Source organism: Lodderomyces elongisporus, chromosome 5, assembly GCF_030384665.1.
Source record: "Lodderomyces elongisporus chromosome 5, complete sequence".
Classification (NCBI taxonomy): domain Eukaryota; kingdom Fungi; phylum Ascomycota; class Pichiomycetes; order Serinales; family Debaryomycetaceae; genus Lodderomyces; species Lodderomyces elongisporus.
The window spans coordinates 544,352-566,242 of NC_083677.1; the positions used below are offsets into that span (position 1 = coordinate 544,352).

The 21,891-nt window shown below is 37.8% G+C and overlaps 6 protein-coding genes across 6 annotated transcripts; 4 read left to right on the forward strand and 2 right to left on the reverse strand. All coding sequences in view use genetic code 12, as the record gives it.

Moving 5' to 3' along the window:
• PVL30_004077 (uncharacterized protein) lies at positions 1 to 1,761 on the forward strand (the record flags this gene model as incomplete). The annotated part of the gene is made up of 1 exon (XM_061119517.1): positions 1 to 1,761. The coding sequence occupies one exon, from the start codon at positions 1 to 3 to the stop codon at positions 1,759 to 1,761; it is 1,761 nt and encodes a 586-aa protein (XP_060975500.1).
• Positions 1,762 to 7,721: 5,960 nt separating this feature from the next.
• Positions 7,722 to 8,447, forward strand: DAG7_1 (Lytic transglycosylase; the record flags this gene model as incomplete). Its single annotated transcript, XM_001524336.2, has 1 exon — positions 7,722 to 8,447. One exon carries the CDS (start codon positions 7,722 to 7,724, stop codon positions 8,445 to 8,447), a length of 726 nt encoding a protein of 241 aa, XP_001524386.2.
• Positions 8,448 to 9,589: 1,142 nt separating this feature from the next.
• On the forward strand, positions 9,590 to 10,315 carry DAG7_2 (Lytic transglycosylase; the record flags this gene model as incomplete). The annotated part of the gene is made up of 1 exon (XM_061119518.1): positions 9,590 to 10,315. The coding sequence occupies one exon, from the start codon at positions 9,590 to 9,592 to the stop codon at positions 10,313 to 10,315; it is 726 nt and encodes a 241-aa protein (XP_060975501.1).
• Positions 10,316 to 11,333: 1,018 nt separating this feature from the next.
• Positions 11,334 to 12,095, forward strand: DAG7_3 (Lytic transglycosylase; the record flags this gene model as incomplete). Its single annotated transcript, XM_001524337.2, has 1 exon — positions 11,334 to 12,095. One exon carries the CDS (start codon positions 11,334 to 11,336, stop codon positions 12,093 to 12,095), a length of 762 nt encoding a protein of 253 aa, XP_001524387.2.
• Positions 12,096 to 12,640: 545 nt separating this feature from the next.
• PVL30_004081 (uncharacterized protein) lies at positions 12,641 to 13,936 on the reverse strand (the record flags this gene model as incomplete). Its single annotated transcript, XM_001524338.2, has 1 exon — positions 12,641 to 13,936. The coding sequence occupies one exon, from the start codon at positions 13,934 to 13,936 to the stop codon at positions 12,641 to 12,643; it is 1,296 nt and encodes a 431-aa protein (XP_001524388.2).
• Positions 13,937 to 16,689: 2,753 nt separating this feature from the next.
• On the reverse strand, positions 16,690 to 18,405 carry AGP2 (general amino acid permease agp2; the record flags this gene model as incomplete). The annotated part of the gene is made up of 1 exon (XM_001524339.2): positions 16,690 to 18,405. The coding sequence occupies one exon, from the start codon at positions 18,403 to 18,405 to the stop codon at positions 16,690 to 16,692; it is 1,716 nt and encodes a 571-aa protein (XP_001524389.2).
• Positions 18,406 to 21,891: the final 3,486 nt, after the last annotated feature.

Sequence of the window (21,891 nt, forward strand, 5' to 3'; positions counted from 1 at the left end):
ATGTCATCTTCAACAAAAGATTCTAAGACCTCTAATCCTACTCCAAGGAGTATCAACCCTGGTCCAAGTAAACCAGACCTTGCTGGTGTCGACTCATCTTCAATTTCCGGGCAGTCTATTTCTACCTCGGGAAGAGCCGATATGAGCGAAGGTGAAGATGAATCTCCTGGTTTGAAAAGGACAGAAGCTCCTCAAATAAATCAGGTTGAGATTAACGAGATCTTAGACTTGAAATCTGAGATGATGATGATGCAAGAGCAGATGAAACAAATGACTGCTATGTTTAAAGCCGCTATGATTCAAACAGTCCCGCAACTTAGCACTCCTGTACCAGCTAGGAACGATGAGGCTAACAAGGCCCAGATTTCGGATGATAACAACAGCATAACCCTGCCAACTGACGTGCAAATGAAAGTTCATCCGGAAGAACACACATTTTCACCAGGACGTAACTTCCCTACCTCGAGGCCACACTCACTCGCTTCACCCTTGACTCACCAATCCCGTCAAAGTGGTACTCCTAGTGCTTATGGATCTGATAGATCTGTTGCATCTTACGATGGTATCCTTTACCATGGAGAAGTAGTCCATAGCGGATTCTGGGTTGAAGGCCATGAAGAAGCTTGTCAAATCATAAACGAGGCAAGACAGAGGTACCCTCATGGGGAAGACGTCAGGGTAATTCCATACATTCGAGTCCCAGACATAGCTGTCGAAAAGGCATTCATGGCGTACTACGACAAACTCCTTGCCAAACAAGGGAGAACTCAAAATGACAATATGGCACTCGGTCAGTATGACATTGCAAAACGTGTCCCTTTGAAGTTCTCCGATGAGGAAGGTTTCATGTTCTGGTTAAAGTCGGTTTTGTGGCACAAACACACCTACGGTGTTCCTGATAAGCTCATCATTAATGAGTTAAGGAACGGAGCTAATTTGACGAAGTCAGAGTCGTTGAAGGACATGATTGAGATGTCATGTAAGAGTGAGGGCCCCTTTGAACAACCGGTGGTTGATTACTTACCTATCTTGGGCAATGGGGGCACTCCTCCAGAAACGAACCAAGTTACTGATGTTATGACTGCTATCCATGATGCTTTGAAAAAGAAACATAATCCTAGAGTGAAAATGACCATTATTGGTATTGCTGTCAAAAAGTATTTGAGGATCACCAATACATCTCACCTAGCACAGGAAACATGGATCTCAATCTTTAAGACCCTTTTCGAAAGGATGGGTAGTGTCATGGATCAAATAATCATGTATATGACCCCGGAAGTTAAAATCGAAAAGCCGGGAAGGACTGGACCAATAGTCACGTTTGAAGATGCGTCGATCATAAAGATTGGCCTTGGACTCCTCAAGAATAAACCTAACGATAAAATCATTCAAGGTGTCAAATCATACGATTTGACATTTGAGAGGATCTGGGATGCTGTTAATGCAACATTTCAAACGAGGATGCATCTTATCTCAGATGACGAAGAAAAAGATGCCGGTACTACACTGGTGTCTAAAGGTGACAAATCACAAAAGACTACTAAATGTAATTTTTGTGGAAAGTACAGACACACTGTTGATAGTTGCCACTTATTGGTGACTGCTTTGGATGAAAAGTTGGTAAAGAAAGTCGATGGGAAGTATTACTTAGCAAACGGTGAACCGTTGGTCATGGATTTCTATAAGTGTCCCCTTTTAAAACACCTGAGCTTGAAATCTCTAAGTTCTAATGCGAGGCATCGCACGCCCCCAACAAAGTAAGTCCAAGGCAGCACAAGTTATGGAGGTAGAGGTTATTCCTAAGAGTACAGTCACTAGTAACTCTAGAGAAAATACCCACCACGAACGATTACCGACAGAAGTGATGCAATCTAATTCTCATATAATGTCTGATTCAATAGATGAAGTGATTAAACCCGGACCCATCATGATTGATGACGTCCCGGTTTACTTGGTGCACGCAGCCAATGCTCAATCTGCTAAGAAGGTAGTGAAGGATTGGACTGCGAAGAAAGCCCATCTCCCTAGCTCGCGAAAAGATGCTCACAATAAGTTGAAGGCTGATAAGGTGAAACAGCAACTCAATGCAGCAGTTAGACAACGGCAGGAGATGGAGAGAGTGGAGCGTGAAAGCGCACCTAGCCCTGTAACAGAGCAATCTATGCAGGAGTCCCGACGGGAATTAGACACTGAGTCCCCGCCGATCGGAGAGCAGTCTCCACCCTATGACTCACATTTACCATTCCTGGAACTCCAGTTTCCAGATGAAAACATAGACGTAGACCCAGACTACGAGTATGAAGAACCTAGCTCGGCTGGTATTCGGTTCGAACCCTCCGCACTGACAATGGATAGGGAATTAGAAAACCTAGCCATGGAGGACACCGTAGATCCTGATGAAGAGTTAAAGTTATTCCTATCCGAAGGAAAAGGAATTGAACAGACTTCTACGCCACCGGAGAATGGAAACATGATGAGTCACCCTCAAGAAGAAGTGCCTAAGGTGAAATCTGACGTTGTTGTTAATGAACCACTTAATGAGGAACAGGCAAATGCTACCGCTGATGATGGAGTTGACTCCCCAGTGGCTGACGATTCAATTAAACTCTTTAGTGTCGAAGACATCTTGAGAGAGAATCAGTTAGATGAGCTTGCCAAATTAAGTGCAACGTCCGACCAACCACACCACCTTGCTGACGATTCCACTGATCCACAGCGGAAAAGTCAGCGCCGAGTACGTACTAGTAAATTGACCATACTAGACAAACAGGCTGCATTCAAAGATGCCATGAAACATAACTTCTTCGTGTTTATGGATCTTTCGAAGTATTTGGGAATGCACGATGATGCTCGAGCCATGATGAGAGAAAGTACTAAAGCTATGTTGGTTGACAGAGATGTTTTGCAGAAAGCCCTTAAGGATGGTATTGCCAAGTTCAAGAAGAAACCAGTTGTTACTGAAGTAAATCTGACGACCACTTCGACAGGCTACCACCAACCAGGGGTCACTCAAGAACTACTCTGTTTCCCCGCATCCATACATGGCCGTAGGATAGAAATGAAATACGACACCGCGGCCCAGTTGAGTTTGATCAACCCGCAAACACTAAAAGGGTTACCAATTAAGCCTTTTCCCTTGAGCCAGCCAGTATTTGTTCAAGGTGTTAATAATGACACCAAAGCAATTACTCAGGGAGTGTTTTTAGATGTTACTGTCCATTTCATCTCCTTACCTGCAATCCTCTATTTGCACGAGCAAATTCCTGTTGGTCAGGTACTACTCGGGTTGCCATTCCAAGATGCGCACAAACTCTCCATTGGGTTTACTGATGATGGTGATAAACGAGAGTTACGTTTCCGCGCGAATGGCAACATTCATAAATTCCCTATTCGTTACGATGGGGATTCTAACTACCACATCGATTCATTTCCAACTGTCCAAGTGAGTCAAACCGTCGTCATTCCTCCCCTTTCAGAGATGCTTCGACCTGCATTTACCGGGTCTAGGGCGAGCGAAGATGATATTCGGTATTTCGTGGACCAATGTGCTGAGGTGTCTGATGTCTTCTACATTAAAGGTGGAGACCCTGGCAGACTTAAGCCTGAAATACACCCTCCCGTTCGTATCAACTTGCGAGATCCGAATGTTCACTGGCGGATGAAATCGATCCCATTAGGATCTAAACGTACCGCTGCAGTAGAGATTCTCCAAGAAATGATACGACAGGGGCAATTGGTCTATAGTGATGCGACTTATCGGAACCCATGGTTTCTCATAAGTAAGAAGGATGGAAGGCATCGATTGTTGATTGACCTTCGGGAACTCAACAAAAATGTGGAGTTGGAAGGGGGTCACCCACTCTCCGTGGATGATCTCACTACAGAGATTAGTGGTTGTTGGTTTATAAGTACTATTGATGTGCAGAATGCGTATTTTCAAATACCATTGGATGCTGCTACTAGCGATGTTACCAGTTTTAACAGCCCGTTAGGTTTGTTGAAGTATGCTGTCCTTCCTCAAGGATATATCAATTCAGTAAGTGAGTTTAGTTCTATCTTACAAAAGATTTTGAGCCCAGTTGCGAAGGATGTGATGTGTTTTATTGACGACATTGCCATCGTGGGTCCCAAAGTAGATGAACTTACCGACTCACTGGTTCGAGAACACCTAGATAAGATTGTCGAAGTGTTCCGTCTTCTAACCAATGCTGGCTTGAAGATTAACCCTGCGAAGTTAAAGATCGCTGTACCTGAATGTGATTTTCTTGGATACCATATTTCACCTGCAGGGAAAACGTTAATTAGGGGTCAAGTGGATGCATTATTGAATTACCCACTCCCTAACACGGTCAAACAGCTAGAAAGTTTCCTTGGCTTGGTCAATTATTACCGACAGTTGATTGTAGGGCATGCTGAGTTGACTGCTCCCCTCTACAACTTAGTCAATCAAGCAAGGAAGGAACCCAAGCATCAGATTCATTGGGATCCTACAACTAAGCGGTTTTTCCACCAAATCATCACAGTACTAACCAACCAACCGATTCTCCAACCCCTTAATTTTAAGGACCTCATTACTGTCCACACTGATGCTTCGACAGACTCTTGGGGTGGTGTGTTGCAAAACACCAATGCGGCTGGAGAATCGAAACTAGTCCTGTGCTATTCTGGAAAGTTCCATGGTTCTGAAAAGAACTATACTATTTACGAAAAGGAACTTTTCAGTATTTATAAGACGTTTGATGCAATCCATCCACTCTTGTTTGGATTTACTGGGGTCATTCATTTGTACTGTGACAACAAAGCTCTTGTCCTTGTGATGAATAAACCACTCGATAATTCACACTTTGTAAATCGGGTTTACAAATGGTTGAACTTCATCAGGACCTTCAACTATCAGATCCATCACATTGATGGACTGAAAAACATCATTGCCGATGCTCTTAGCCGATGCCACACGTCTACTCCGCAGACTGATCATTATGAGGTCAGAGAAGCTATTGCCGAGTTTAGGGCGAAGTTGGATCCTAAAGTACTAGCAGAAGTTAATGTTGTTACCATTGAAGCTGAGCCTAATAACAGTTATAAGAAGATCCCACTTCAAGCGCTTAGAAAGTACCTTGAGGCACGTACCATTCCCGTTTCGCACAACGCACCTGCTGACGCCAGACGTTTCATCAACCGCGCACTAGAGTTCTATTTACATGATGGAATCCTTTACAAGTTAGGTCGGACCGGTTCATACACTCGACGCGTCGTTTATGAGAACAATCAGGTTGAACACATATTCAATCTTGCTCATAGAGATCGTGGTCACCCAGGAGTTGAGACTACGTTCAATCTAATAAATACTGGATTCTACATTCCGAACCTCTATCGCAGACTTGCCGACTATATCAAACGGTGTGTTTATTGTCAAAAGGACCAACCTGCAACTAGGCAGCGGGATCCATTGTACTTGAACTACCCGGCTGGTATGTTTCATACAATCGTCTGTGACTGCGTTAAGCTCCGTGACGCTACTGTTGTCGTTGCACGTGACGAATTTCTGGGATGGCCCGAAGCTCAGGTTTTACCAAAGGTTACTGCAGAGGCAGTAGCCGACTTTATTTATTCAAACTTTATTGCTCGTGTAGGAACCTTTAGTGTTTTGAAAACCGACAATGGTCGTGAATTTCACAATGAGGTCCTCCAGCAATTGCTCTCAAATTATGGCATTTCTCCATCTTATTCTGTACCGTACCATCCGCAGGGGAATGGGATGATCGAAGCGTCGCACAAACGACTTATCAGATTCATCAAACTGGTTCCAGAGAATAAGAATTTGAGCAAAGTTTTGAATGCTGCATTGTGGGTGGATCGTACTACGGTTCGTAAACGTACGGGATTCACACCACAATACTTGGTTTTTGGATTTGAAGGTAATAATCTGCTCCAATCATTGATGCAAACACCATCTGATATACAACAATACACGGAGGACGAACTATTCAAGTTCCGCGTTGGTCAGTTTTATTTCCGTAAACAACAGGAAGACTCTGCTAAGGAAACTCAACGCCGCGATCGGGATCATCAGAAGGAAGTTTTTGACAAACGTTATGACACTAATGTACCGATCAAGAAAGGAGACTTAGTCTTAGTTTACGATGCTGCTACCAACAAGATGGGCTTGAATTGGTCGGGTCCTTTCGTTGTCCGGAAGGTGCTGTCGAGGATTTACTATCTTAGTAACCTCCAAGGCATTCCCATGAAACGTCAGTATACTAGGGAGATGTTGAAACCGTTTGTTGCCGCTCCGCTTAGTACTACAAAATGATTTTCTACTTTGCAGGGGGGGAGGCCACAACGGTTATCATCAATTTGTACAGTTATTTTACCTCAAATCAATTTTTTCCGAAATGCAATGAAAATAAGGCCGTATCGCTCATTCAGACTCTGAAGGGGGGGAGGATGTCACAGTGCGACACACATTGGACGCTCTGTGCCCTCGTTTCCGCTAAGTGAATATTTGGAGAATATTGCACGACATAGGAAACTTGAAACTTCAAACAAGATGAGTTTATATAAATAGGAACGAGAAGTGGTAAAATTAACTTATCACTATTATATAGAAATATCGGTAAAATATAGATTTTATACGGTCAACTACATTGAACACAAATCACTAGGTGAACGTGCAGAGTGTATACTCTCACGATTCTCCTTACTAGTGACTTTGTATGAGACAATTTACTCTCTTAACTTATGAGCATTGAGACCTTTATAGGTGCGATCATTGACAATTACACTTAGTTGGAATATAGCCTATCAAGTCACGAACTCAAACCGCTGGTATCGGTGAGCTACCAGCTCAAACCGATGCTCAGCAGTCGTACACTTGTTACTTGTGACAGTGCTATGCGACAAGGGAGAAAGAAAAAAAGAAAAAAAGAAAACGAAAAAAAGAAAGAAAAAAAAATATTTATTCCCAAGAAAGAGATTCCGAGGCATTTTGTGCAATTTTGTCCAACGCCAAAAGATTTCTTTTTTTGGTGTATTTTTTTATTTTGTGTAGTTGCGAAAACAATCCTTTCAATCTATTATTATTAGTATTATTCTTCTTCCTCTTCTTCTTCTTTGTCTTCTTCGTCTTCGTCTTCTCCTTCCTTTTCACAATAGACGAAATACTCGGCATGTCTACTATAATGGAAAAGCAGGAGGTTAGTTCTACATGGCACATATGGAGTCAACAATCTATTATGTGTTGCAACATCCTAACCGTGACATGAAACACCCACCCTTTGCCATTTCCATGTACACATGTACTCTTTTAATTCTTTTAATTCTTTTTATTTTTGAAATTATATAAGAGAATGCAAAGTCCCAGTTCCATCCCACCTTCTTTACTATTTCAATATTTGTACTTATACTAATAAATAATCCATTTCCACCTTACAAGATAAAGGACTAACCTACTTTTCGTTACTAAACAACGACTTATTCACTCCTTAGTATTATTCAATCCTTTAGAAACAATCTCATTTCCTGTCCCTTTCATTAAACAGACATTTGTAACATCACAGTTTGATCTTTACAACTAGTCGCTCCTTTCTTAATAAATAAGTCATTACCATCATTACCATCATTATTACTATTATTACTACAAATAACAACTAATAATAGCTTGGATTCATTGATTTAATCACAACTACAGTAATACTACACTAGATTATTATCCGTACACTATGAGAACATCGACCTTAGCATTAACATTAGCAGGACTCTTAACCTCGCTAGTCCAAGCTGCTCCAGCACCAGGAGTTGTCATTGTGACGGCTTACACTACTGTGATTGTTGATGAAAGTGGTCTCACCATAACTCCTTCTGCGCAAACAGAGAATGCTCAAGCAGAATATACAAGAGTGCCAGCCGTCCAGATCCAAAGCTCTTCCAAAGATGATGAACCTACATTAGCTATTGCATCGACATCATCGAATCAAGAACAATCATTGCAGCCAACAACATCGACTGCAACTTCTACGTCATCCACTGAATTCACACCACTGTCCGTTTCCACATCACCAACTTCCTCCTCTTCTTCAACTTCTTCAACTTCTTCAACTTCTTCCACATCATCATCCCAAGCTACTGGCTCTTTACAGTCTGGAGAAGGTACCTACTACTCAACTGGTTTGGGCTCATGTGGAATCACAAGTTCAGACACCGATTACATCATAGCTGTTTCTCACGAAATGTATGACCAATACACGCCAAATGGAAATCCAAACAAAAATACCTTGTGTGGAAAGAAAGTTAGAGCATTCTATGGTGATAACTCCGTTGACGTTACCGTGGTTGACCGTTGTGAAGCATGCTCGTATAACGATTTGGACTTTTCTCCATCGGCATTTAGCCAATTGGCCAGCCAGTCTTTAGGAAGAATCGATATCACCTGGGAATGGTTGGATTAAACATCAATCCACACTTATATGTATATAAACATATATATATATATGCATGCTATCTTTGTTTTTTTCCTCACCATTTGTGTTTGGATTTAGAATGTTTAGATGAAAAGAATATACTTTATACCCTTTTACCTTACTAGCAATTTGAATTTTTTTTTACTTTGGCCAATTTCCAGATTCCTATAATTCCTTTTTCTGCATGTTGTAGTTGTAGTTGTTGTTGTTGTTGGTGTTGTTGTTCTGTTCTTCAACTTTTCCTTTATCGAACTTCACAATGCACAAACGCTTATTTTTATTTTCAAGTGTTTTTTTTTTGTTGTTTCAAAAATTCTTTCAAGAGATTCTATTTTTTATTTTGCAGCCATTTTTTACTAACCAGGCGGGCAAAACCTAATGCCAAACTCTAAACTCCAGATGTCCTCTTTACTGCCCTTGTTTTTTACAAAAGACGATTCAATTCAATTAAGAAGAAGTTGAGATAGTGTAGTAAACTAATAATCAAGTATATGTAAAGAATCACACATCAGATGGCAAAACTGGTCTCTTAAAATTCGTGTCAATATTATAATTTCTCATTTAGGGTTAAATAAATCAAACGATATTCTTAAAACTTATCACCTTGTTGACTACAAGCCTAAATGAAACCAGAAAATATTATAAATAAAGAGAAAGAAAAATATTTATATTCACTGCTGAACAGGAACTTTCTTAGCCCATTATTTATTATTCACAAATAATAAATCTCCCACTTTCTTTTGAAGAAGAAGAAGAAGAAGAAGAAGAAGAAGAATGAAAGACCAACACTATATAAATGTAGATAGGCACTTCTTCATTGTATCTTTTCTTTTTTTTCTTTTTTTGCTTTTTAATCTTTTCTTTTTGTTTCGAAAAATTCTTATTTCATCTATATATTCGAATCAATAACAGTTTTTGCAGTTCACCAACACATCTTATTTGTCATAAACAAAAGATAAGTTCCACTAAACTGCTTACACACATTTGCACAGTAAACAAGATCATTATTTAGAAACAAAGGGAATACCAACCCCCCCCCCCCCCCCCCACACACCTTTTCCAAAAAAAAAAAGAAAAAGAAACAAAAAACAAAAAACCTAAAAGAACACCCCGCAGCCACTTTAGAATCAATGAAATATACCTCAATACTTTTGGCCACTCTTTTAGCCATTTATGTTCTGGCTTCTCCGCAAGTCATCGTAGTATATAAGACGGTTTATGTTGATAAAAACGGTAATAGAGTTGGACCACCATCAAGTTTAAGGAGTACTAGCACTAGTAGCAGAGCAATTCCCACATTCACCACCACTACAACCATCGACATATCTAAACCTACAAACAAACCTCAACAACAATTGAATCCACAACAAATTTCTGAACCAGAAGAGCTGCAAGTCAAACAAGAACCTCCTTTTGCACTGGAACCGGAACCTGAACTGGTACCTGCACCTGAACCGGAACCTGAACTGGTACCTCAGCCTGCGCCTGCACTTGCACTTGCACTTGAACCTGAACCTGAACCCAAACCCGAACAGCAGGGTCAAACTTTCTCAGGTGATGCAACTTACTATTCGACCGGATTGGGAGCATGTGGCATCGTCAATACAGATTCAGACTACATCATTGCGATTTCGCACGAAATGTATGATCAACACACACCAGATGGAAACCCAAACCATAATACCTTGTGTGGTAAAAAGATCAAGGCCTTCCGCAATGGAAAATCTATAGATGTTACAGTTGTTGACCGTTGTGAAGGATGTGCATATAATGACTTGGATTTTTCCCCTGCAGCATTCAAACAGTTGGCAGACTTTGAAGAAGGTAGAGTACGTATTACTTGGAAATGGTTGTAAATACCAACAAGAAGGAAGAAATGAAAAAAAAGAAAAAAAAAAAACAAATTTAGGCTATCAGAGCATTGGAGAATGGGAATATAAAAGCTGTTTGTATACCAGAAAGAGTTAAAGTATAAAACTGGTGACTTTATCTTGTCACGTGCAATCGTAGTTTGCCTTTTTTTCTCTTTTCTTTTTTTTTTTCTCTTTTCTTTTTTTTTTCTCTTTTCTTTAGATTGAAAATACCCCCATGCATTTTACAATGTCTTTTTATATTACTTTTTTATTTTGTATTCATTACTTTGCTTTAGTCTAATTAAAAAAGTCTACCAAAAAAAAAGAAAAGAAAAGAAAAGAAATAAAATAATTCACTAGTCTAAAGAATAGTCTAAATAAACTAGATAAGTAAGATACAGGTACTGAAGAAGGAGATGGAGTGAATGGTCAAAGAAGAAATGATTGCATGTTTAGGTCTAAAACAAAACAGTACTGGTTATAACAGATTACCGTGTTTGGTGTTTTATTTTCTAATTTACGTTTAATATTTCGCAGCCACTAGACTAAAATTTTATAAATTATTTTTTTTTTCAAAAGGAAAAAAAGAGGAGTAAAACATAAGAAACAAGTTGTATGATCCATATTCAAGGTGAAAAGAGACTTGTGAAAGTGGTACGAGACCAATACTCTAGTCTCTTACTTTTTCATTTTTTTCATTATATCCCTTGGTTCTTTGGTTTTTTGATTCTTGTTTTCTTTTTTTTTTAATTTGTTTTTTTAAATTCTGGGTGGTTAAATCACCCACATTGGTTCATTTGATTCGGGCTATGTATAATGATTTCTTCAAAAGTAAAAGTACCAAGCCTGTTCTTTGTTTGTTCTCTTTGAAATTGTATAAATATCCATCAATAAATTGCACCAAATAGGAGTCTTGATGTGATTATAAAAAAAAATATTCTTTCCATTATCACCTTTTTTTTTTTGCTTCCTTCTACTATATATTTACCATTAAGAGTTAACAAAGGAAAAGACAAACAAGATGAAAGTATCAACAATTTTACAAGCTATTGCAATGTTTCAATTAACAACAGCAACCTCACTATGGTCGCTTATCTCCGATAAAGCCAACTTACCAAAACAAGTAGATGATTTGAAAAACTGTGCTGGGAGTGTAGCTGCTGCCGCTGCTAATAAACTTTCACCAAAAAAATTGTTCCCCACTGACGCTGCTGCTGCCGCTGCTACTACTACTACTACTGCTGCTACTGCTATTACTACTAATGGTACAATAAAAGAGATTCCTACAATTTACAGAACCACCACCATTGAAGTTTTCACTAGTGAAGAAGTTGCTGAAAACAAACAAGCTAGTGCAACGCTACCTTCTGACAATAGTGGTAACAACAATTTTGATGACAAAACCCCAAAAGAAACAAGTACCCCTCCAGCAAACAATATTACTCCAGAACCTACCAAAGGCACATATACTGGCGAAGGGACATTTTATTCAACGGGACTTGGTGCATGTGGTGGACGCAATAAGGACTCAGACTATATTGTTGCCCTTTCAGAAAACTTTTACAAAGAGTATACACCAGGAAACAATCCAAATAAAAATACATTGTGCGGCAAGAAACTCCGTGCATTTTACAATGGAAAATCAGTCGACGTCACTGTGGTGGACTGCTGTGTTGGGTGTGGCTATTACGATTTGGATTTTTCACCTGCTGCATTTAGACAATTGGCTGACCAGAAATTGGGTAGAATTCAAGTGACATGGCTGTGGTTGGAAGTAGCCTAGATACCGCTTGACCTATTAGTATACATGTATATGTATATGTATATACAGATTTTATAGATAAATTGCTTGTTGTTTTCAATATTTTTCGGTCAACTGTAGATCATGTGGTTTGAACAGTACGGTTTTTCTTTTTTTTTAAATAGCTAGAATTTTGGCTTTATTAGCAATAAAGATGGCCAATCCAAAGTATAAGTAAACAATGTATTAAAGTTTTCCAGAAAACTAATAATTCAACTCGTATAAAATAAAAACGAAGAACGAAAACCAAAATAAAAATAACAATATATATAAGAAGAAAAAGAATAAAAGCCAAAGTACCGAAGTATAAAATCGGCGATGAAAAGTTGAAGGTGGAAATAAGAAATAGGAAATTGAAGAATAAGAAGGAAAAAAAGAAAAAACAAAGGGGACACACACCCACACCCACAAACTCATCGACATTACCTAACGTAACATTAATCCTTCGGGGTCCCTGTAAAACTTGTTTTTCTCCTTCTTCTTCTTCATCATCATCTGCTTTTTTTACCATCTAATTTCTTAATTTTCTATTTTTCTTCATAGGATGAGTGCTCGTAAGCTGGTGCTTGTTGCACGGTTCTATATCTCCTTTTTCCGGATCCAAACATTCCACAGCAGTGTCCCAAGAGGCTGAAAATCACCACTAATAGAGCTGCTGCCGCTGCTGAAAATGCAAATGCGTAGAAATTGATCGACAAGAATGACTTGATTCCAAATTCGCCTAAATCGTCATTGACTTTCCTTCTAACAAACACATAACACCCAGTGACTAACCCTGCAGCAATAATGGATGCGAGAAAGATGAGCACTTGAAACATAAAGTTGAGGAATGATAAGCAGCAATTGTCTGGTGAGATGCAGCATGCCATCAATTGTACAACGATTGAGATGAAGGATAATGCAGCGGTGATCAACATCAATGCAAAACTAGCAGTAGTCAAGTTGTTTAGTAAAGTCAAGTCATTTTGCAAATTACCTGGCAAGTTCAAGTCCAGTGCAGATAAGTTGTCAATCAATAACTTCAATTCTGTCTTGTATTGTTGGGATAATTGGTTAATCTGTTGGGATTGTGTGTCGACACTAATGTCATCAATGGTTCTATTCATTTCTTGTTTGAATATTTCCAAGGGATCAAAGAAGAAGCCTGCTTTTGGTGGAGAGCACCATGTATAATTGACGTTGGAGTTGTCAAAGTTTTTGTCTATCCAGTGACCCAAGGAATTGTCAAATGGTTCGGATCCATTACCGACTTTTTCACCACGGCAGTATCCCCAGAAACTGGTTGAGTATACGTCAGCAATCCCCAATTCCTGTGGAGAGACATTGTTTAGAACATCAGCAATGGCTGCAGTCAAATCGGAAGCGTCTGTGGGGATGGAGAGATCTGAGGGGAGGGAAATTCCTGATGGGAGCGAGATGCTTGCAGGGATGGAAATACTTGATGGGATTGAAGTTCCCAATGATGTTGCCAATCCTGCAACTTCCGAGCTAAAGCCTGGTTGGTTGATATAGCTTGTGGCTACTCCAATCCATGAGTTGACCTGGGATGGTAGTTGTAATCCTCCCGTCGTGGTTGTAGGTGTTGCAGTTGCAGTTGCTGTTGCTTCAGTGTCTTGTGCTCTTTTCTTTATTTTGTTACTGCCTGAACCAACCGATGTGCTTATGATTTGTCTCAAGTCTAAGCCATCCAAGTGGAAATTGATGAGGTATGTGGATGTTAAGTAGTTTTCATTTTTATACGAACCGGTGATTGCAAAGCATGATAAGATCAAGCAGGCAACAGAGAAGAAGATGAGTATGACCCGAAAGCAAGCAAAGATCATTGTATGTGTTGGGGGGGAGCTAGGGGGGAAGGTAAGTGACTAGTTCTATAGTGATTTATAGTGAAATGAAATGAAAGGTAAATAATAGATTAGTTGTCAGCGATTGATTCAAAATGACAAGGGAAGAGGATGGGGATGGGGATGGGGAGGAAAGCGGAAATGATTCTCTATTTATTTATACTCTGATCCATAGCCTCGTCAAGATGGGATTAGTTGATGAGTGTATTTGTTTCTTATTATTTTTTTATAAAGGGAAGAGAGAGAGAAAGGTTATGAAACTAAAGGACGGGGGGGTGGTAATACCGTGAACAAGACAAATAGATATATACATATATATTAGGTGAGAGATAAATTTTTAAAGTTACAGTAGCAGCAAAAAAAAATGGTGTGCGTATGTGCGTTAAAGAATTATTATGAAATATTTCTGCAAATGTTTTTGATTCCTTAAGCAAAAAAAAAAAAAAGGAAAAAGAACCCTTTGTTCTGTAGTGTTTCTGCAACTATGAATTTTGGTAAATGTAATAGACTCCAGTCCACAAAGGTAGTAGTAGTAGGTATGCAGAGAGGTTAGTGGATGATGACAATGATAACAATGATGATGGTGATGGTGAAAGAGGGTTTATTGTACAAACAAATTGTGGAGATTTGTTACCATTAGTGCCACCAATAGTTGTATTTGTGTATGTAGCTAAGTACAAAAGTTTTGTATGGAGTATTATTTTTAGAAAAGAATGTTGTTCACACAGACCATTACACAAAATCAACTTTTTTTTTAATTTAATTTTTTTTTTTTTTTTTTTTTTTTGTATTGCTTGAAAGATCAAATCCGAGAAATAAAACCAAAAAAACTAAAGCAGGTTTACAAAGAGCAATATCTACAATAGATTATGATGATGAAAGAATAGAGACAACGTAGTTCAAAAAAAAATAGTGAATAGTGAATGGGGATGGTTGTCAATCTGAAACACTGTTCTCGTGTAGCTATGAGAAATCATTAACAAACAAAGAGTAAGAAGAATGCAAGAATCGGAGAGTGAATAAGAGGTTGTTTATTATGAGAGGGGGGAAAACGGGGGAGGAAGTAAAATATTGCTGGCTTAAATGTCTTTATGAGGAAGAGCTACCAAAAAAAAAAAGAAGAACAAAAAGAACAACAAGAAAGAAAGGAGGCTGGTTAATGTACTGCATATAGTAGAGTACTTTGTATACTTCTATATATATATATACATACAGTGATTACATAATCATTGAGCAAAGTAAGAAAAATAAAAGGGTCAACCAGGAGAAGCTGAAGAAGCTGAAGAAGCAAGAGAGTATACCATCTACCATTCTTCAAACATTTTCTATAGCTATTGATAAAGAGCCAGGTGTAATAAACTGTTACCTTATCTAGTGTGAATTTCTTATCCACTTTATTGGTAATCTCTCAGAACATTCAACTAGACGGAAACGAAAACGGAAACGAAAACTAATCATCAAACGGTATGCAACTAAATACGCTGCATAAACACCGTTAGTACCTATGAAGGCTTAGACACCAAAGCCTATTGGTTCTTTTATTTTTCTTCTTCTTCTTCTTCTTCGTCTTCTTGACCAATTGTGACATATCTTTCGAGCCTACTAGAACCACACATAGTCTCAAAGTTCATGATGTGCCAAGTAAAAGCTCAGTCTAGTACTAGAAGAAATGTAATATTCACCAAAGAAAATAAAAGAACCAAGATAAAAAAGGAATGAATAGAAAGGGAAAAGCAAACTAGAAAAGTAAGAACGACTAGGCAAGGCAAACCTAGACAAGAAAAGGCTATTTGGTACTTCGCCATCTTGTATTAAATTCTTTATTTTTTTTTCTTCGTCATTTACTTTTTTGCAACTGCCTCATTTTGCATTTAATAAAAGAAAAAGCATAAACAAGGGCTATGTAAATATTTCATCCTCTTATTAGCGCTATAGATCATTCATTCTCAGCTTTTTGTTAATTACATCCCCAGTATGTGTATTTACTCCTTTTTTTTTTTGTCTCTTCATCATTTGTAATCTTTGCCTACTTGTGTTTTTTTTGCATTTTGGTCTTTTTTTTCAGAATTATAATTAACTCCGGAGATAGACTCGGTTTAAACGAAAAAGTACATACATAAACGAAAACCGAGGGCTTTGGAACAAATCACATCCAAGCCACAAAATAATTGGTACCGCTTTCTTCTAGTACAACATCTCTCCTAAATACCTGATCTTGTTGCTTTTAATATTACTATTACTATTTACTGACAAATATTATTGTCAATGTTATTCTTCTCTCCGCACCCTTCTATTCTTATACTACACCATTACTTTTGGGATTACCCATACTCTTTATCAATTGCACTAGCTGTTCACTTTTACATGCCACTTTGCTGAAAAAAATTTTTGATTCTATTCTGGATCACGAAATAAATATATATGTATTTTTTTTTTAAAAAAAAAAAAGGAACAGAAATAACTAACGGTTAAAATAACGATATGCTCAACATACTACAAATTACAAATTACAAAATACTCTATGCCACCTTCAACAATGTACTCCAAATGCTTAATTGCTCCATACGCAACACTTTATTCTTCACTTTTTTTCAATACTCGATGTAACCTTCCAACATCATACATTCTTGCCAGTGCCCCCCCCCCCTCCCTTCCTCTAGCCTCAGCCGCCAAAAAAAAAGAAAATAAAGAAAGACTTCATTTTTTCTTTTTTTGGTAAGAGATACCAAAATGGCCTAGAATATCCAGTTGGCAAGACCTTTGAACTTACTTGTCACCGCCTTATCCTCGTTCTTCTCTTTCATTGCCTTATACTCAAACTCGTGTGCTTCAATTTCATCCAACCCACTGATCAAATCGGCATCTGCAGGTCTAATAAACTTGGTTTTCTTAATCACCTTCCACAAAATATACACTGCAAGCGAAACAAAAATCATAACATAACTAAAGAGGAAATCGTCAACCGACCAGTGACCAGGCATAAACACATGGTAGCCCAAGATTCCAATAATGCACCAATACATTACGGTGACAAAGTAAATCGAATATGGCTGGAACCATGACTTGTAAGTCAACTTATTCCGATCAATGTTCTGCGCCTTGCATGCATGGTAGAATCCAATATATGTGATACACATAAAGCCATAATTGAGCACTTGCGACCCAGTACACAAATTCACCATATAGTTCAATGCCTTGGAACTTGATGATCCCAATTGCATCAATGACAATAAGGAGAAACAAACAGATGCAAGCACACAGTAAATGGGAACTCCTTGTTTGGTACACTTTTCAAGGAATTTTGGCACAAACCCCTTTTTAGCCAAATTGTACAAACAACGAGATGAAGTGTAGGTGTATGAACAACCAGCAGAGAATGCTGATGTCAAGATGACTGCATTAACAATGTGGGGCAATACATGGATACCCAAGTTTTCCATAGCAACCACATATGGAGAAGATGCACCATTTGAGCTTTCTGAAGTCAAGCTCAAGTATCTGGGATCATTATATGCAATCAAGATGGACACACACAATGCACTACCAACATAAAAGATAACCAAACGATACAAAACCGTTCTAAAGGCAACTGGTAGAGTATGTCTTGGGTTAATTGCTTCACCAGCAGTCATACTCAAGTATTCACTTCCAACACAAGTGAAACTCGAAGACATACGAAGACTACCCAAAAAGCCTTGGAATCTCCCCAACGCACCTGTCGTGTACATCATTCCCATGGGTCCGCCTGCGACATGCCAATTTCTAAATCCAAACGCATCGCCTTTAGGGTTACCTCCACACATGGTAACAAGGGTAAAAAACAAGAGCCCAATACACAAGATCAACTTGAACAAAGAGAACCAAAACTCACACTCCCCAAACACTTTGACTGCATACAAGTTTATTGCTGCGTAAATGAAAATTTGTATCGATAAGGTGATTGCTGGTGAGTAATCATCACGCCAGAAATGTATCATACCATTAACTGCAGTAATTTCAAAGGGGATATATAAACTTTGCATCACCCAGAAATTTACTGAGGAGGCAACTTCAAATGCTGGATCAATAACTCTTCCTGCCATATCGAGAAATGGCGAGTCTGTGGGCATGTAACAAACAAGTTCTCCCATTGCCGTTGTTAAAAGCATGATAAGCGTGGTTGATAAACAATAGGATAATAGTAGACCGAGTGGACCTCCATTAACCAAACCAGTGGTTCCAATAGTGACAAAAACACCAGTACCAATGGAACCACCTATTGCAATAAGTGAAATGTGTCTAGGAAGTAATTTTCTGTGGGTGCGGTTTTCCACCTTTGTTGATTGATCGGAATTAGATGTGGTGCTCACGCTATCAACAAATGTCTCCTTTGTGGCGGGATCGGCCCCATCTTGTACTTCCGATTTGGTATCTTTGCTGAACGGGCGATTCAGCCCTTTACTAAACCACATTTTGATCTATGAATCTTTTAGTGATATGTTAAAAAGAAAAAAAAAAGGAAGAAAAAACTGAAAACTGAAAATTGAAAACTGAAAATTGCAATGATTAGGAGATGTTGTTTCCTTTTGCTTTGTTATATTCTGTTTTGATTATATGGTTTAATGTTTATTATGCTTTGTTTTGGATAAAGATAGAGCTCTTCAACTATGTTTGATTCCTTAAGATTAGATGTATACACTATTTATGCCTTTGTTTCTTGATTTCTTAAATTTATTATTCATATTCATTTTTGAATTTCATTTTCTTAAACCAAAGGTCATCAGCGTTTGTATTTATGGTGAAATCTTTTTCCACAATAGATAATCCGTCCATTGTTTACTACTACTCCACATGCTAGATTATGAAATCGTTCACTTGTTACCTCTACATTAAATTTTTTATCTTTGTTTTTATTTTTTTTTTATTTTTTTAATATTATTTCTTTTCTTTTGATTATTGTGATTATTGTTCATATAATGGATATGTACATTTTATATTCATCTTTTCTTTGCAAATGTAATGTAAGAAAAAACATTGTTTTTTTCTTTTCTTTTTAATTTCTTTCACTTTTTTTTGGCAAAAAGGGTGCTACTAAGGCATCTACTGTTATAATCCTATACCTTTTGTTTCATAACCAACTTAAACAGGAGTTGATAAATTATGTTTGCTATAGTAATTTCAATCTTGGTCATAAGCCATGGAGCGGCTATTGTTCACTTTTCTCTATACCAACTACGCACCACACACTTACACAAACACTTTTCACCCACTCGTCCACTCTATGGATGAGCCGACTTCTTTTATGGCAAAGTCTTCTTATACAACTTATACATACATATGGGTCTATACATGTAAAGATATATACATATGTATATGTATATCTACAACACAACATTGTATTTATCTTGGGCTGGGCATTGTTTAACCATGCATGCATTTACCGATGAGCATGGATATGGAAGTGTCTTTATCACACGACTTTTTATCTGCATAATAGCTGGAACTCAGTTGTCTTTGAGTTCAAGGTGAAACACGAAGGCATCTCCCGTACTTCCTTTTCTTTTTCCTTTTTCCTTTTTTCTTTTCTCCTCCACCTCCCTTCTACGTCGATGTCTACTTCCAGTTCTACTGCCTTGCATCTGTTTTATTTTACCTCTTTGGGTGATGGCATATCTAGCACGTATATTCCCCATTACTTAAAAGTTGAAAAGTAATCACCAATAATAAAGAGAAAGATAAATTGTTTTTTCCTTTTTCTTTTTTTGCTAATTAATTTCTTTTGTGGCATTATACGAAACCTTTGTCTATGACGTAAATGTCCGAGTTACGAAGAGAAATAGTGAAAACTTTTTTCATTTCTTCTTCATCATCTTCTTCTTCCTCTATTGGCGAAACTGCTATAAAATTCTTTCTTTGAAGTTGTTCTTCAAGGTCCCTCGGAACCAAAAAATAAAACAAAAAAAAAGAAGAGAGAAAAACACAAAATGAATATGATGGCCAAGATTTCTTACGTCATATTCAACAGAAGAAGAATAAAAAGAAAAAAATAATACTTTTACATTTTATTTACTTTTTTTTTAATTGGAATTCTCCAATACATTGAGAGACAGGATCAGTATACCAACCAAACTTTCAATAAGTGGAACAAACACAGGAATCAAAAAAAAAAAAAAAATATACAAGCCATATTGTGTATAACGCAGCCAAGTCGGAGTTGGTGAGTTAAACTCAGCTGATGCATTTACCGAAGAGGTCATCTATGTAGTTTCTCAATTTTTTATCTCTTCTTCTTCTTCTTCTTCCTCTTTTTTTTTCAATTTTTCTTGTTAATTGCTATTTCATTAGACACCCCAAGTTCTAATCAACCATTGGTATAAGCCTGCAGTGTTGTTGCAGATAACGTAGTAAGGCACAAGTAAACGGGATCGACAGGGACAAAAAAGAAAAGTTCAAAATGGTTGACTTCTTTGCTTGAAGTCAAAATTGATACCGCCTTTTTTTGTTCTAAACATATCCCCACTAGTTTATCTATTTGCCTAACCCCCTCCCCCTCCTTCTCCTTAACTTCTCCTTTTCTTCCTCCTATCACCAGAGCAATTTTTAATTTGACTTCTTTTCATATCTTTAAAAAGCTAATCAACTCTTATCTACACTAGTCTCTGGACCTTATCTTATCAATAATCTTTGAACCATTCTTCTCTCCAACCCCTACACTTCACTACCCCTCATCCTTCCCCCCCCCCCCCCATCCTCCTCCACACCTATACACAGCTTATCAATTAAACCAAAGAAAAAAGATAAACTTACAATCATATTGAATACCAATTTTGTAAAATGATCCGAAAACAAAACTTTAAATATCTGCATAAATTGCCCCTTATCTACTAACCATTTATTTCTTTTTCTCTTTTTCTCCTGTTTCAATGTTCTATTGTTCTTCTAATTTGAGAGATGGGCAAGTCTGGAACATTCAGATAAGATGGCCATAAAAGAATATCAAGTTTGTACACTAAGTCTCACTTGACAATAGGGTATAGTAATTTTTCTTAACTATTCAGAATTAAAAACCTAACCATATCATTTGATAAAGATCAGCTAGTTTAGTAGTAAATAGATGAATTTGACATACTAGTAGGTTAAAGAAAAAAAAGAAAGAAAAGAAAATGAGAAAAGCAAGTTCACCTAATAGCAAGAAGAACAATGCTTCACTAGTTTCTTTTCGTTTTGGCCTATTTTGCGAATGAAGTAATCTGATCCGAGAAGTCTTTGTCCAATTGTCCAAGAAACATATTGTTACGAGCACTGACACAATGTCGCACTGACAACTACAACAACACCAACCTCTCAAATATAAAATAAAGAATAAAAAAGAAAAGAAAAAAAGAAAAAAAAGAAATTTGTCTTTGTTTGTTGCGAAAAAAAAAAAGAAAGAAAGAAAAACAAGGAGGAGGAGGGGAGGGGAAAACAAATCGCCGCTTTCTAAAATCTCGGTCGTATGGAGCTCTATCGCCGCTCAAAACGGCCGCCTCTTCTCAAACAGAACAAACTAACAAACAAACAATTAATTATACAACTATATGAATAAAAATAGTTACATCAATAGAGAAAAACAGAATGGACTACAGGATTTGAAATGATTTTGTCTATATTTTTTTTTTCGTTATATTTAATTACTCTGATCCTCCTTTATATATACATATATATATATATACATAGCGAATGTACCTGATCCTGTCAGTACTAATGACTTATGCTAAACACCATCACACCTACAAACAAGTATATTAATGTTTTTTTTTATGTTGCCTCTCCCTATTTCATGTTTGTAAAATCGGTTTCGCCATCTCTGTGACCATCACACTTGGCATTAGCACCGCAGGTGCAGCTGTCCTTAGTTCTTAAACCACATGAACAAGCATCGGAAGCAGCAGGAGCAACATTCTCAACTGTAGCCTTGT